General features: G+C 37.0%; 2 protein-coding genes and 1 long non-coding RNA gene across 3 annotated transcripts; 1 reads left to right on the top strand and 2 right to left on the bottom strand.

The window, feature by feature from the left end:
* Positions 1-1,260: 1,260 nt before the first annotated feature.
* Positions 1,261-6,987, bottom strand: LOC104238471 (DAR GTPase 2, mitochondrial). The gene is made up of 9 exons (XM_009792827.2): positions 6,590-6,987; positions 6,096-6,265; positions 4,427-4,531; positions 3,842-3,919; positions 2,849-2,999; positions 2,651-2,721; positions 2,321-2,417; positions 1,897-2,069; positions 1,261-1,639 (listed from the first exon to the last, which is right to left on the bottom strand). The coding sequence occupies exons 2-9, from the start codon at positions 6,261-6,263 to the stop codon at positions 1,394-1,396; spliced, it is 1,089 nt and encodes a 362-aa protein (XP_009791129.1). The 5' UTR covers positions 6,264-6,265; positions 6,590-6,987; the 3' UTR covers positions 1,261-1,393.
* A 1,351-nt stretch (positions 6,988-8,338) lies between these two features.
* Positions 8,339-10,267, top strand: LOC104238474 (DAR GTPase 2, mitochondrial-like). Its single transcript, XM_009792830.2, has 3 exons — positions 8,339-8,407; positions 8,801-8,897; positions 9,942-10,267. The coding sequence occupies exons 1-3, from the start codon at positions 8,393-8,395 to the stop codon at positions 10,142-10,144; spliced, it is 315 nt and encodes a 104-aa protein (XP_009791132.2). The 5' UTR covers positions 8,339-8,392; the 3' UTR covers positions 10,145-10,267.
* Positions 10,268-10,953: 686 nt separating this feature from the next.
* Positions 10,954-12,752, bottom strand: LOC104238472 (uncharacterized). The gene is made up of 2 exons (XR_011403046.1): positions 12,680-12,752; positions 10,954-12,191 (listed from the first exon to the last, which is right to left on the bottom strand). It is a non-coding gene; the product is annotated as an uncharacterized lncRNA (long non-coding RNA).
* Positions 12,753-17,508: the final 4,756 nt, after the last annotated feature.

Raw genomic sequence — 17,508 nt, 5'->3', positions numbered from 1 at the left:
TGAGCATTGGTCGGTTCAGTTCGGTTGTGTGTTATCGGTTCGACATATCGGTTATCAGTTTATAAATTTGCTAAACCGATAACCGAATCGATAAGATATCGGTTATCGAGTATCGGTTTGTCGGTTATCGATCATTATCGGTTCGGTTATCGGTTTACCCGATAAGAATAAAAAATATTCAAAAATTTTATGTTTGTATTGTAGAAATCGTGATCATAATGTAAAGAGAAAGGAACTGAATTTTTGCTCATAAGAAATATGGATTAAATTTCAACTTTAGAAAAGAAAACTTTCTTTGCATTTGAAAATCCCAATGAATGATCTCAATTTTCAAAGTTATAAGTTAGTAGCAAGAAGGAATTAGACATTCACCATATAATCTTACTAACTATCTCACTACGGGCGAGAATAACTAATAGGAAAATAATAAAATCCTATTCTTGTAAATACTAAAGAATCAGTGCAACAAAAAAACAAATAGAAAAACTAAAAATCTAAACAATTAATTCTTTAAAGTATAAAACTAAAAATTTTAACCGAAGAATTAAGCTGAGAAATTCAGAAAAGTTTAAAACTTACTCTAAGGATTAAGGTCCGAAGATGAAGAGTAACTGCCGAGAGAATTGAGAGAATGAGAAAATGAAACCATAAGGTGGCTTTATATACTTAGTAGGTAAAATAATAATTTTGTTAAATTTTATTAGGCTATCGGTTAAACCGTTAATAAAATTGGGTAAACCGAGACCCGAATCGATAACTCAATAGTCAAATAGCATTAAACTGGTATCGAACTATTTATCCAATAACCCAATATTCATAACCCAATAACATTTTATTAGTTCGGGCTATCGGTTATACCCGATATATGTCCGGCCCTAATAGTATTTGCCCAAAGTGTGTTTTGTGAAAAGAAAGGAAGGGAGAAAGAGGGAATTTTGAAATGAAGTGAAAGGAAAAAAAGGAATAAAAAAGTAGAGACAATGAAAGAAGAGAAAGCAAAGGTAATAATAGTGCCTAGATAAGTAGCATATAAAGTAATACTAGCATATTCTAGAGAAAAACCTGAGGGTGTTCTTACAAACTTCAAACTGAGCTAGAGAAAAAATTAAGACACTCTTGACGGTGTCGATTGGAACCAGCTTTTCTACCTTCACTAGGTAGGGGTAAGGTCTGCGTATACACTATCCTCCCAAGATCCCACTTGTGGGAATATACTGGTTTGTTGTTGTTATTGATGTTGACAACGTCGGAACTGCAATCTTAACTTAGAAAAATAAAATATGCTGTGTCATAACGACATTTCCATCATAGTCGACTACATAGACAGCCCCCTAAAATTACTGTCTTTTCATTTAGACAACTCAAAATTGAGGCTATTACCTGTTAGACTTCCTTAGTTATTACTTGGAACAAGGTCTAGAGTATAATGACCAAGCCTTCCAGTACGATACAGATTAAGCAATTTAGCAGCCACTTTACGAACATAATCATCCGAATCAGGAGGTAAATTAAAAGCATCGCGAAGAACAGCAAACTCTGCTTTGATAAGCTGCAGCATGATCTCCTCATCCTCTAGATTGCAATTGAAAGATGAAACTACTTCGAAGAGCATTCTTCGGACTTTGTTCACAATGAAATCCTGCATGAATAATCTCAGATGTCATATCCAACTATTCTAATGGGGAAAGAACAAGGAGTCGATACAAGTTGAGCTAAAGACCGGACAATATCCATGTTCTAAAATTTCCATTTTACCAATAGTGTGCCAAATGACTTGGATGGCTGGCCTCTAATTTTGTAAGGGCAGTTCCATTACAAATGACTAAAGAAACAAAACAAGCATACAGCAAAGAGGAAAGAAAGACGTTATAACCAATTTCCTTTTGAACTGCTAACCTGCGTGTGATCTGTTAAATATTGTCTCTTTTGTCTTCTCTCCAACTCAGAACTATCATCAGCACCTGATAATGACAACTTGGCCCATTTCTTGTATTCATCACTCAAGTTAAAGATGGATAGAAAATATTCCGCAAGCTCCACCTCCCCAACCAAGCAATCTTTAATTGCACCTGCATTTAGAATAAAGGAAATTGGAGTATCAGTTGGCAAGCCACGTCTAGACTCACACCTGCATTTTTCTACTTCCTCACGAGCCATGGTACTTTCTCCTTGTGTATAGTTTTGTCCCTATTAATATATATCATTCCTTCTTTTTGCTTCGGTTAACAAGAGGAGCAAGAGCTGTGAGAGAGTTCGGATTTGTGACTATGTTCTGATGAATCCAAAAGGTTAGCAAAAGAAAATGTTTTAGAAATTCTACCTGTTAAAGCTAGATTGGAGCACACCTCTGCATCAAGAATATCAGCCGGCAAAACACCAGGTGCGTCTAACACATAAATACTAGGATGGCTGGCGATCTGATTTTGTAAAAGTAGTTTCATCAGGAAATGACTACAGAAACACAAAACAAACAGAAAACAGGAAAACTAAAACCCATAAGCTGAAAAACAAGCTTCAGGAACTATGCGAAAAATCCAAATCCAGATATACTAACCTTTCTAGATCACAACTTTTGTGGTTGAAGCCAGATGATAATAATACAAAGAAAGAAAAAAGAGCCTCTTTTTTTTAATAAGTAAGAAATAAATACCTTCAAGCCACTAATATTTTTTGTTTCTCCGGGATCAGGACTCACTACGGCATGCTTTAATCTTCCTTTCTCTACAGATCAAAGAATGTTTCAGGATGTTTGGACCGAATAAGTTTGTTAGACTAGTGTCTTTCTGAAAGATGAGAAAAAAGCTATAAGAACTACACAACTAACAGTTTGTACAAAAAGTTGATGTACCCGCTGCACTGATCCTTCCAATTTGATGCAATGAGTTGGCAAGGGCAGACTTGCCAACATTAGGAATGCCAACAAGCATTAATGTGATTGTCTTATCACCATGACCAGTCTTTGGCAATTCTCGAACTCTAGCTCGCAGAAAGTTCAGTAACTGCAAGTCAGCAATATGTCAAGATTTATATCTGACGCAAATGGGCATGACATACAAAACAAAAGGTTGTCAGATCAACTAGTGATGAACATCAAACCCTACTCCTTTTTCATTAGTACAATATCGATGCCAAACCAACAATAATTAGCCAAATTGATAAACATACTCAAATGGACCAACGTATTTTGGGTGCACACCATTAACCGAAAGGCCACCTGAATTCAAATGAAAGCTAGCGAACTTGGTAACACAATTTATATAATCTTTGAAACGTCGCATCACTGCGGTGTTCTACTCTTTATACTACTACAACTTAGGGTATTGTCAAAGTATTGCCTCATATATTAAACATTAAAGAATTCCTATTCTGTAGAAAAAGAATGTTACTGAAGTAAACAATCTAGAAAGCTAGCCCATCAAATACATCAACATGGAACCTCAGTGGGAGAGTATTTTCAGAATTATGGGGAGTAAAGTTCCAGACAGATTGGTGCAGCTAGAACTGAATAATAAATTCAGGAGTATAACTTGAAACAAATAATCGTTACAAAATCCAGATTATGAAAGTTATATTAGCGAAACTATTCTTTCAACTACAAAATTTCATGAAATGCATGTCATTTTTCTTTATAACATTGTAAAATGAGCACTTACACCAGTGACCTAAAATACTGAAGTAAATACTACAACAACATACCCAGTGATTTCCCACAAGTGGAGTTTGGGGAGGGTAGTGTGTACGCAAACGTTACCCCTACTGTGGGAGGGCAGAGAGGTTGTTTCCGATAGCCCCTCGGCTAAATAAAATAAGAAACAAAGCAGTGACACTTTTATACACGTACCTCTTTGATTTTATCTTTATTATGGGAATTGACTCCAAATACAAGACACTTTTGTTGCTCAAAGTATTTCAGCCATTCCTGCAGGATATAAATGCAAATAAATATCTGCTCATGCAAAAGGAAGCGAGCAAAAAGTATCTACAACATAAAATCTGCGATTATTTGGGATCGGAAGTAGTGCCTAACAACAAAAAGCTGTAAGGTATGCTGCTTGTGATCATATAGAGGGGTGGGCAGAGCAGGGGGAATCTAGGAATCGGCTAGATGAACAATTGTCTACTGAAACAGCAGTGTTTACCACACTAAGCTCCTGTCCGGCCATAAATTTTGGCTTCATTTTTTTTTGAAAATATTGTTTGTTTGTGAAATATGATCTTGTTTTGGAAAAAGAAATTCAAAAATATTCAAGTTCCCAAAAACTGGTTTATGACAGTTTTTGGGTAAAAAGTTTCTTTCACTCACAAAACTTCTAACTTTTCTTCAAATAAAATGCATGTCCAAACACAACTTCAAAAACTCTTTTATCAATTTTCAATCAAATCTATGTCCAAATGCTAGCTAAGAAAGTGAAGAAAAAAGCATCACCTTTAATTGAATGTGATTTGCTAAATCTGTCTTGTTCAGAATTATAATGCGCCTCGAGGAAGGTGACAAATTCTTAATTAGCTCACATTTTGATGATAAAGGAATCTGAGAAAAGTCAAAGGGGAAAAAGATTAAAAAATTAGATGTTAGATACACAAACATATCCTTGTTAATAAGGGAACTAAAACATGTTTGAACATATGTTGAATTATAATTGAGTCATTATAAAAAATATCCACCATATATGTCATTGACAACTTTGTCAATTTTTTATTTTATTCATAATGGTGGTGTCCGCGCTAGTTTGTGCAATCTCGACTAATCCACCAAACGGCCTGCTATCACCCACAAGCACCAGTGTCGAGTAACCCTATCCATTGAGGATGGAGTAGACAGGCTCACCACAAGTGCTGTAGCTGGGATTTGAACATAGAACCTCCCAGTTGTCACTCATATGCCTCAATCACTCAGCCAGCCCTTTGGGGACTTGACAACAATTTCAATATATCAAGCTATGTTGTTGCTTTTCCTTTTTATTTTATTATGTTTGTGTTGATACTTGAGATAAAACTTAGAAAAAGGCTCTGGAAGAATGAAAGACTAACCGGTAAGATCATTACCTACCAAAAGAGGCCAAAAATAATGGTCTTTTGCTCAATTGCAACATACATCTTGAATTGCTAAACTCCAACCCCCAAACCCCACTACACAAAGCTGAAGTTACCACTTTGTAGTGGCAGATCCTGTTGAGTGAGTTCGACATTGTGTACGTAACTCAGAAAGCGGTCAAGGGACAACCACTGGCAGGCCACCTTCCCGACAATCCCGTGGATGGAGAATACGAACCCCTAAAAATGTATTTTCCTGACGAAGAGGTATACTTCATAGGAGAAGACATTGCAGAATTTTATGACGGTTGGAGAATGTTTTTCGATGGAGTGGCAAGCTTCAAAGGAGTTGGCATAGGAGCAATCCTAGTATCAGAAACCGGTCAGCATTATCCGGTGTCCGCCAAACTCAGGTTCCCATGCACCAACAATATGGCTAAGTATGAAGCCTGCATCCTAGGGCTCAATATGGCCATTGACATGAACGTTCAAGAGTTGCTAGTGATTGAAGATTCAAACCTACTCATACATCAGGTGCGTGAAGAATGGGCAACCAAGAACTCCAAAATACTCCCGTATTTGCATCATGTATAGGAATTAAGAAAGTGGCTCACGGGGATGAAGTTCTAGCATGTTCCTAAAGTCTAGAATGAGTTTGCCGATGCATTGGTTACCCTGTCATCTATGATACAACATCCAGACAAGAATTTCATTGACCCCATCCCTGTAAAGATCCATGATAAGCCAGCTTATTGTGCCCACGACTCAAACCCCCCCAACTTTATGGTTAGAGATTGGAGGGTTTACCACTAGGCTATCCCTCCTGTTTCCATAACTGGTACGTAGTTGGAGTACATCATGCAGGACTTAAGTCGTGCGAGGTCAAAACTTGTTAACAAGAGAACACACATCTAAGAGAATAATGTATTATCCAAAGAACCACATCACAAAACAAAACATTTCAGGAGTAATACTGCCAAACTCATTCAGACATTTAATCAAACATTTGTCAGACAAGAAAGGAAAGGAAAATATCCATGAAGGCTAAGGTTTATACATACCCGCGCATCTCTGACTTCAAGGACAAGATCAACCAACGGGATTCGTTCAGCTATGGAACGAGATGCTGCAGCCATATGAGGTGTGTACCACCATGTTGAGCCTTTATTCCTGGCCACTTCCTTAATTGCATTACCTATCTTTTGAACTAAACTAGCCTTTAACGTCATTCCTGCACAAAAGAATAAGCTAGGTCAGAATCATAGTTGGATTAGTATTTTCCATAACAAGTAAACACCCAAGTCAAAGTTTTCCAAAATTCCCAAATCCAACACTCAAACTGCCCAAGAATTGGAGGAAATAAAGCTAAGTTAACCACTCAGTAGCAATAATTCCATATGCTTTACCCAAAATGGACAGAAAGAATGAGTTTTTAACAAAAAAAGCTGCAAACTTCAAATGCTAAAGCAAGTGAAAAAGCTCAAAGAAACACACACACACACACACACAAAAAAAAAAAAAAAAAAAAAAAAAAGAGAAAATGTTCGATTTTTACCAAATTGGCGATGAAACTCCAGCAAGTAGAAGTAAATCCAGATTGTCTTATTCTTATAGAATGCCTAAAACCCTCTTGAAAGTGAAGCCATCCAAATCAAAAGTATTGTCAAAAAGCTCCCACATACAGAACCAGTTGTGAAATAATGGAGATATAGATAACCAGGAAAAAGAAGCAATTTTCAAAAGAGATCCTTCTTTGGCAGTTGCAGATACAGTTCATTCAGTTTTTATACTTGTACCAATTTACAACTTCTGAAATTATAAATATTTAAATTTTGATGTTACATTTCTGTTAAGCTAATTTTTAATAATTATTCTAATTTCTTTTTAGTACTATTCACTCCCAATTTATGTGAATTTACTAGTTGTATAGAACTTTTCTTCGCTGAACAAAACAAATCTGAACAAATACCACACAATCTGATTCAAAATGTTGCAAAACTAAGAACACAGTTGATCAACTTTTAAGTTGCATCAAAAGTCAAAAAGATAGTGTGCAAGTATCTAAATCAATATGTAATTCTTCTTGCTGATGCAATTCTACAAGCTGTATTAGGTCCCGGATAGTTTGTGTGCTCTTATGAAGCAGAATGTTTTTGCAACATAATGAATTTCTTTTACAATGTTCTCTGAAACTGCATGAAAACAAAATGCACCGGTTTTCTTTTAGTGTAATTCGACATATTATATTAGGTTATTTACAATTTATTTTAGATATTCGTCAATAAGTGCTACTTAATAGAATGAACTATGATTATCGTTTATATTGATTAGAAGGAGTAAATATTTTTGATACCGTCTAATGTCAAAACTTAAGCTATCACGTTATGTACGTTTATTTCTTTTTCTTGTTTGTGATGATAGCCAAATCAAAAAATTTACTTTGAGTTATGGACTTCAACATCCATTAGTTCACCGCTTTATCTTTTGTGCCCTTCTTCCTTCTTTTTTTTTTTTTGAAATTCGGCTTTTTTTGTTTTAAATGATTAATTTGTTATTTAAAAAGCAAATGTTGTTAGTGCAAATATTTTATAAAATAAATTTAAAGGCCTCTCAATATGATTTCCCCTTAGGCCACGAGACCCGTTGAGTTGCCCTTGTGCGTGGGCCCGTGGAAACAATAGATTCTGCAACGGCTTGGTCTAGGGCTGTGCATGGATCAGATCGGATCGAATTTCGTACATTTTGAATTTGGATTTCGGATTCTAGAAAATGCAATCCGAATCTGATCTGAATTATATCGTATCGGATTTTAAGATTGGATCGGATCGGATTTCGGATATTATTATGCCTCAAGGTTGCAAACTAATATGTATATTTTCTTTGTAAAAGAGGCAAGATATTAAAAAAAAATCATGTTTATGCAATTATGAGAGTACTACGGTACCAATATAGCTAAATCTAGCAATTGTAAAGGTAATAACTTGGAAGAAGATGTAAAGGAAGTACTGACTATCCGAAATTAAAGTGTAGTATTTATACATTACCTAATAATTTCGGATTTCGGATCGGATTAAAATATACCAATCCGAATCCGATCCTAAATCCGAAATTTTAATAAATACAATCCGAAATCCGAAATCCAAAATTGAATGGAACGGTTCGGATTTCGGATATCCGATCCGAATGAACAGCCCTAGCTTGGTCTACAGTTTGAAGGGCAATCAAGTTTCTGTACATCCTTAACCAGTTGAACCAAAGATAAAGAAGAACAATAGAATGAAAACATATTATCCATATAAAGGGACATTTGACTAACAAGAAATTTTCGGGAATTTTGATCATTCTTGGCGCGATTGAGATGCTTCATCTTAAAGTAAGGCTCGAATAAGATTAACCTTTTCCATAACTTTGAAACACTGTTATGAATTGGGTAAACCAAAATGAAGTACTTGAGCTTAGGAGTGGGTTGCACACGAGTCAGGATGTGAAACAACCCAATAAGAGGTAGGCTAGAGGCACATGTGTCAAGGAATTACTGGACAAGAAGTAATATAGTTACTATAATTACAACTTAGTGCAAATTTTTAGTTGTTAAGTTTTTATAGCTGTTTTCTCGTCTTTCAGAAAGACAATAGTTCCTGAATTTGGGATTTTTCGCATAGTTCCTGAAGCTTGTTTTTCAGCTTATGGGTTTTAGTTTTCCTGTTTTCTGTTTGTTTTGTGTTTCTGTAGTCATTTCCTGATGAAACTACTTTTACAAAATCAGATCGCCAGCCATCCTAGTATTTATGTGTTAGACACACCTGGTGTTTTGCCGGCTGAGATTCTTGATGCAGAGGTGTGCTCCAATCTAGCTTTAACAGGTAGAATTTCCAAAACATTTTCTTTCGCTAACCTTTTGGATTCATCAGAACATAATGTTATTTTCCTGCCTGTATTTGTAAATAATGATTCTGGAAATTAGAAAGTTAGCTTATAAACGTAAATATAAATAAAACAGAAATTAATTTGAGCCCACTGAATTCACAGTGTTTCTTTAAGGAATTTAATCCACTCCTAGTACCCAAAGTTATAGATTATTTCCTCCCAGGATAGAACGAATTACACATTGGTGTAGCGGTACTTCAAACCCCAGTGTTTCAGCGAACACAAAGTTCGGCAGCAAATCACATTTATGGATGTTTTGTTTGTAGTTAAAAATAATGCAGAATAAGGAGCACAACTCAGAAGTCGAATGGAAATTCTGAGATGACGGAATGCAAAGTATAGCCAATGTTGAATTTTTACTGAAGAGAATATCAGATTGCAATTCGTTTTTCCAGTGTATACGCAGTGTATACAGAGTGTATATTAAGTGTATACAGAGTGTTTCGAGTGTTTTTTTCGATGTGTTCTTCTTTCTCTCCAAGTTATGCTCTATTTATAGCAGTTATTTGAGAGAAATCCGCCCCCTCCATGGTGTAACAAGCACTAGGCTATCGTGACGGAAGCACTTACATGGTGGAATGTACACTTGCTTGGTGGGAGGAGCACTTGCACTATTGTGGGAGGTGCACTAGGCTGCTTATTGCTTAGTGTTGCAACACAATACACGGATTGGAAAACATCCGTTACAAACACGGATTATATCACGTTAATATTCACTATTAACAAATAAATTTGGTCCAAAAAATTAATCAATCGATCGATCATTTGACCAAATCCGAATCCAAATCCCATTTCCCATTCACTCTAATTTTAAGACTATTTCATCTTAAACAAAAACTCAACAATCCCCCACATGAATGGGGAATGGCTATACACAAGGAGAAAGTACCATGGCTCGCGAGCAAGTAGAAAAATGCAGGAGTGTGAGTCTAGACGTGACTTGCCAACTGATACTCCAATTTCCTTTATTCTAAATGCAGGTGCAATCAGAGATTGCTTGGTCGGGGAAGTGGAGCTTGCAGAATATTTTCTATCCATCTTTAACTTGAGTGATGAATACAAGAAATGGGCCAAGTTGTCATTATCAGGTGCTGATGATAGTTCTGAGTTGGAGAGAAGACAAAAGAGACAATATTTAACAGATCACACGCAGGTTAGCAGTTCAAAAGGAAATTGGTTATAACGTCTTTCTTTCCTCTTTGCTGTATGTTTGTTTTGTTCTTTAGTCATTTGTAATGAAACTGCTCTTACAAAATTAGAGGCCAGCCATCCAAAGTCATTTGGCAATTTTAGAACATGAATATAGTCCAGTTTTTAGTTTTGAGTTGTCTAAATGAAAAGATGTGGCAACTTTAGGGGGCTGTCTATGTAGTCGACTATGATGGAAGTGTCGTTGTGACACAGAGTGTATTTTATTATTCTAAGATGAGATTGCAGTTCCGACGTTGTCAAGAGTCTTGATTTTTTCTCTAGCTCAATTTGTAGTTTGTTTTATACAAAGAACATCCTCAGGTTTATTATTCATAGCGAATAAATTTTTACCCGGGGTTATCCTCTCAACTTTTTTTGTAAAAAAAAATCTAGATACCTATTAATGGTGGGTATGGCTCCCCACCAAAATATGCTGCACCAGAAAGTTGAATTTCATGATATTAAAACTAAGTTATATAATTTCCAAAAGCTTGAAACTATATCATAAAGAATAGCTACTTGATGGTAAGCAACCCCACTTCCAACCGAGAGGTTGTGAGTTCGAGTCTCCCCAAGAGCAAGGTGGGAAGTTCTTGGAGGGAAGGATGCCGGGGTCTATTTGGAAACAGTCTCTCTACCCTAGGGTAGGGGTAAGGTCTGCGTACACACTACCCTCCCCAGACCCCACTAAGTGGGATTATACTGGGTTGTTGTTGTTGTTGTAGCTACTTGAGCAAAACAACTATTAACTACACCACTGAGAACATGAAACTAGCAAGCTGAAAGCTTTGGTGAATGCACTTTTGAACCAAAAATTGTCAATCAATAGATAAACTTGCAAGAATAAGAGGTTGTAACATGATTACCAGAGAAAAAATAAAAGAATTGTCTCGATCATTCATAATGTAATTTTGGAGAGATCACACTCTCTGTACAAACGAATCCTTCACGATAAGTATTATATTGAGGACATAATCCAAATGGTCCTTTGGATGTCCTCAATACAGAATAAAACCAATTCCCAGTATAGAGCAACACTTCACCATCTGCAAACCTATATCCGGGTATGGCTGAATAAAGATTCGTACATTGTATAACAAACAATGGACACCAAGATTCCTTGACGCCATAGTTTTTCATTACCAATGCGCAAAAACTGTCCTTCTCCCGACTGTTAATACAATAACCACAAAGCATTCCGTTCAATACTGAGATGCCACGTTCGGTGGTTTCCATTAAGCACATTGCATATGGCAACGGAATCTGTCCATACACTTCATTTGAAATACTAAATGATACCGCAAAATCATTGAGCGACAAACCAAGCCAATGAAATGCTCCATTTACAAATGCCAAAGAGTCCATACCAGACAACACAGGGGAAACGCCGGTAGGATGTTGATCAATTTTTCTCCATGAACCACTTTTCAGCGCGAGAATTTCACCGCGTGCTTTAGGATCAATCTTAAGGATCTTATAGTCATCACTAGTTGAGTCATATCCCAATCCGAAAGTACAAAATTCCTCCGGTGGAAATTCAGAACATGGGAGTACTTCGGTTTCTCTTGTGGAGGGGTTCCATAGCAAAAGTACGACGTGTTTGTCAGGATAACTACAAACCCCAATAAGAGACAAGCCATCGCGACAACAATAGATTCTGCAACGACTTGGTCTACAATTTGAAGGGCAATCAAGTTTTTGCACATCCTTAACGAGTTGAAATGAAGACAAAGAAGAAAACGAAGACAATGAAGAACTATAGAAGGAAAACATATTATCCGTATCAAGGGACATTTGGCTAACAAGAAATTTTCGGGAATTTTGATCATTCTTGGCGCGATTGAGATGCTTTATCTTAAAATAAGGCTCGAATAAGATTAACCTTTTCCAAACCTTTGAAACACATTTGAATCGAAGAAGACACCGTACAGGTAATATATAGAGAATGTCCATAATTATTTCATCTTGTAAGTGAATTCCCATAGCCCCATCAACATCCAACTGCTTTGTATTCTTTGAAAGCTTCACAACTCTTTTAGCTGCAATTAAAAATAGTGGTTAGCGCCATAACACAAGTAACAACGCTAGTGGAGGCAAAAAACACTAGGTAATTTATTTCCATCTGTCCAAGCCTTGATGAACAAAGTTATACGATATCTATGTTAATGAAAGGTAGCAGATACCTCGTGAAATTAATCGAGTGTTGCTTAGGCTTGAGTTATAAAAAACAAAAACAAAATAACACTCAAGGTTGTAACTTGAGGCACCAAAAATAATTTGTTTTCATCTGTCTAAACTTTAGTGGGTAATGGCGGAGGCAGGATTACCACTAAAAGGTTCAAAAAAGAGAAAGTTATAAAATTAAAAGCAATTTTCGGGCGAAGGGTGTTCTGATGAACCCCTTCCCCTCTAAATCCGCCATTGTTAGAGGGTAAGAGTTAGAACTGACTTAAGCTTGCTCAGGCACGACGCGCGCGCACAGACAAACAGAAAATAGACATCAGATGCGGCAAAAATAAACAGACACCTTTGTGAATTTAAGGGGAGATACTGATTTCTTCTTTCATTGGCCTTTGAAAAGATTTAACCTTTTCTGTATTTGGAGCTTTGCTTTGATTTGAATGCTAGGGTTTCTCTTTTATATTATGATCGAGTAGGTAATTTCTTTTTTTCTTTTTGCCGTGGTAATTTAAGATAGCAGCAGTATTTCTTAACACACAAGGGAGTTGTTTGGTTGGAAATAAGTTATCCCAGGATTAATTATTCCAGGATTAGTATTCCAGTACTAGTTATTTCACCTTTTCATGGGGATAAAAAATACTATAATTTTGGAATACCGAAATTAATTATCACCAAAGGATGTGGTACAGTGGATGAGACTGCTCTTCTCTTAACCAGAGGTCTCGAGTTCGAGCCTTGGATATGGAAAAATCTTTGGTAGGGAACGCTCCTCCCTCCCAAATAGGGCCCTACGCGGCGCGAATCCGGATATAGTCGGGCTCCAATGCAGGTACCAGACACCAGGTGGGAAATCAAAAATAAATTCCGGAATTAATTATACCGTAGTTTTTTTACCAACCAAACATGTGATAAACTCTTCTTGAATTTTGTCTCGAAATTACTTATTCTTTATCATTCCGTTCACTCATACCAAACGAACCCTAAAATAAAGTCTTAATGTGAAAAGATCAAAAAGTGCACAACACTTAATTAATTATTAACTAATCTTTGGATACACACGTTGCGCGTCTGCCCATATCAATATGTATAAGCTTTTTAAGAAGGGAAAATTTCACATTAGAACAACTGGGTTCCCTATTTTTCAATTTTATAGCCCATATTTCAATTTACAACCAACTAACCCAAAAATAATAGACTAATACTCAACATTCAACTCCAATAGGTTCTCGAAATTGCTATTTAATTTTTAAAAAGATTGCTCAAGCTTTTAAGTTAATTTTTGAATCAGTAACTGTGACTCAATTATTAGTTCAACAAACCAAATCCATTTGGGTGGTGAAAATTAGATTTTTAACAAGCTTAAATATGTGGATTTAAATTTCGAATTTGATTTTGTAAAAAATTTGGAGTGGGTGTTATTTAGGCTTGTTAGAAATAGCATAAGCAGGTTGTATATAATATTTGAAGTCATTCAATGGAGATTTGGACTGGTTTTGAAAAGAAACAACAACAACAACAACAACAACAACGACCCAGTATAATCCCACAAGTGGGGTCTGGGGAGGGTAATATGTACGCAGACCTTACCCCTACCCCGAAGGGTAGAGAGGCTGTTTCCAGGAGACCCTCGGCTCAAAAAGCAACAGGAGCCGATATATTAGTACCATAAAAATGCATAATAAAATAACAACAGTATAAGAGATATGAAATATGAAATACAGAATACGAAATACGAAATAGATGGCTGGTATAGTAAAACTAGCAGGTAAAGCCCTACATCAATAGACGACCAATGACATTTTTAGTCTAACTCCTAATTGGCTAGTCTCTCTCTATTGTGTTGTAGAAATATTCACAACTTTCCCCTAACCTACAACCTTAATGCTCGACCTCCATAATTCCCTGTCAAGGGTCATGTCCTCAGTAATCCTAAGTCGTGCCATATCTTGTCTGATCACCTCTCCCCCATACTTCTTAGGTCGCCCTCTACCTCTCCGCGTGCCAACTACAGCCAGTCGCTCACACCTCCTCACAGGTGCATCAGTTCTCCTCCTTTGAATGTGCCCGAACCATCTGAGTCTTACTTCCCGCATCTTGTCCTCCATGGGGGCCACGCCCACCTTCTCTCGAATATCTTCATTCCTAATCTTATCCATCCTTGTATGCCCGCACATCCACCTCAACATCCTCATCTCTGCTACTTTCATCTTCTGGATGTGTGAGTTCTTTACCGGCCAACATTCAGTTCCATATAACATGGCAGGCCTAACCACTGCTCTATAAAACTTACCTTTTAGTAACGGTGGCACTTTCTTGTCACACAAGACTCCCGACGCTAACCTCCACTTCATCCACCCCACCCCTATACGGTGTGTGACATCCTCGTCAATCTCCCCGATCCCCTGAATAACCGATCCAAGGTACTTGAAACTACCCCTCTTGGGAATGACTTGAGAGTCAAGCCTCACTTCAACTCCCGCTTCCGTCGGCTCAACTCCAAATTTGCACTCGAGGTATTCCGTCTTCGTCCTGCTCAACTTGAAACCTTTAGACTCAAGAGCATGTCTCCAAATCTCTAGCCTCTCGTTGACGCCGCCTCGTGTCTCGTCAATTAGAATAATGTCATCAGCAAATAGCATGCACCATGGCACCTCCCCTTGAATATGATGAGTCAGTGCATCCATCACCAGGGCAAATAGGAATGGGCTGAGCGCAGACCCTTGGTGCAACCCCGTAATAACTGGAAAGTGTTCAGAGTCGCCTCCTACTGTCCTAACCCGAGTCTTAGCTCCAGCATACATGTCTTTAATCACCCTAATATAGTCAACCGGGACCCCTTTATCCTCTAAGCAGCTCCATAAGACCTCCCTAGGAACCCTATCGTACGCTTTCTCCAGATCAATAAACACCATGTGGAGATCCTTCTTCCTATCCCTGTACTGTTCCACCATCCTCCTAATAAGGTGGATAGCTTCTGTGGTAGATCGCCCCGGCATGAACCCGAACTGGTTGTCTGAAATAGACACCGTCCTTCGCACTCTCATTTCTACCACTCTCTCCCAAACTTTCATGGTATGACTTAGTAATTTGATGCCCCTATAGTTGTTACAGCTCTGGACATCACCTTTGTTCTTATACAACGGGACCATTGTACTCCACCTCCACTCTTCAGGCATCCTATTAGTCTTGAATATAACACTAAACAATGCAGTAAGCCATTCCAAGCCTGCTCTACCCACACACCTCCACAGTTCAACCGGAATTTCGTCTGGCCCGGTAGCTCTGCCCCTTCTCATCTTACGCATTGCCTCCATGACTTCATCGATCTCAATGTCCCTACAATTACTTAATTCATGGTGACTGTCGGCATTCCTCGATTCCCCAAGTATAATATCCTGATCCCCTTCTTCACTTAGAAGTTTATGAAAGTAGGTCTGCCACCTCCTCTTAATCTGGTCATCTCCCATCAAAACTTTGTCGTCATCATCTTTTATGCACCTCACTTGGTCCAGATCCCGAGTTGTCCTCTCTCTCGCCTTAGCGAGTCGGAATAACTTCTTCTCCCCACCTTTGTTCCTTAGTTCCTCATACAGACGAGCAAAAGCTGTCGTCTTAGCCTCCGTCACTGCCATCTTCGCCTCCTTCCTAGCTACCTTATACCTTTGACTGTTCTCTCTCTTCTCCTCCTCGTCAGTGCTCCCTACTAACCTTAGGTAAGCCGCCTTCTTTGCTTCCACTTTACCTTGGACAACTGCATTCCACCACCAATCTCCTTTGTGTCCACCATAGTGTCCCGTAGATATCCCTAACATCTTTTTTGAAATTTAACTCAAATCTTGCTCAAATCTACTCCAAATCACTTCAAATTTAAATTTTGAACTCCTATTGATATTTTCAATCAATTGGAACAACACCAATCCAAACAACTAACAAACTCAAAAAATCCTATTTTCGAAAGCAAAGCTTTGAATGGCGTTCAATGGTGGACTTTTACTTTTCAATTTTCTTACATTGCAATCAGGTGACACAAGGAGAGAAGCAGTAAGGGTGGACGGTCCCTTGAAGCATATGTAGAAGATGTGAGAAGAAGAGAGAGTGAAAGCAATAGTTATGATAATATATATTTAACTTCATAGCTTTTAGAAGCAATGGTTATAAGAACACAGATTTTGAATTTGCTATAGTGCTTTCAACAATATATGTACAATATGAGCTAAGTCAGATAAAACTTAAAAACATGGGCTATTTTTTTATGGTGTGAAGTCATGTATATTTTCTTGTAATTCTTTCTTTTAAGAATCACATTGATAAATTATTTAAAATAGATATTTATATTATAAAATAAAATTTAAAGAAATAAACCTAAATTCATGAAAATAATACTAATGCATTAAAGGAAAACCATACTCAATAAAAGTCTTCCAACAGAATTAATGAAGCTAATCAATCGTGTGTTAGTATCATTATTTATGGACTATGGTTGGTATTTTTCTAGCTTTTTATCTTTCTTTCTAAACAAATGGTGATAAAATCTTTGTTTCAAATAAAAACTTCAAATAACTATTATTTTTAAACCTAATAATAGACACTATTTCTAGAAAATAAAATTATAGAAATACTCGCCTAATCAAAATTAAAAGTAGCCAAAAAAATATAAATTATCAATCAAGCTTCTAAAGAAACACTTATCAAATTATACGCCATAGCTATAGTCCTGATATGGTTATTGGTTAATTTAAATTATTTCATGGGAAATTACCAGCTATGTCCATTTATAGGTAGCTCATTACAAAAATTGGCCAATTGATAAAATATTACTAATATTAACCAAATTAGCTAATTAGCTATTTGTAGCAAAAAAATATCAAATTTTTTGCTTTATTTTGAGTGGGTGTTATTAGAATAGATTGGGTGTAACAAACTTAATTCAATAAAACAGTAATCAATTCCACCCAAACTTGTATTGATAGGCTGTAACGAGAATTACAAGTAATGGCTCTGTTGAAGTTCCAAACAAACTTACAAAGGAATACTAAAAGTGACAATAACTACAGATAAGAGAATTAGAGGGATGAGGAATTCAGAAGGAGGAAAAGAGAACAGAATCATTCATAACAAATTGCCTGCCTTGCAACAACCCCACTCATGATGCTTTATACTACTGCTTAGCCTATT

This window comes from Nicotiana sylvestris, chromosome 10 (assembly GCF_000393655.2).
Source record: "Nicotiana sylvestris chromosome 10, ASM39365v2, whole genome shotgun sequence".
Taxonomy (NCBI): Eukaryota; Viridiplantae; Streptophyta; class Magnoliopsida; order Solanales; family Solanaceae; genus Nicotiana; species Nicotiana sylvestris.
This window is presented reverse-complemented; position numbering and strand designations above follow the sequence as displayed.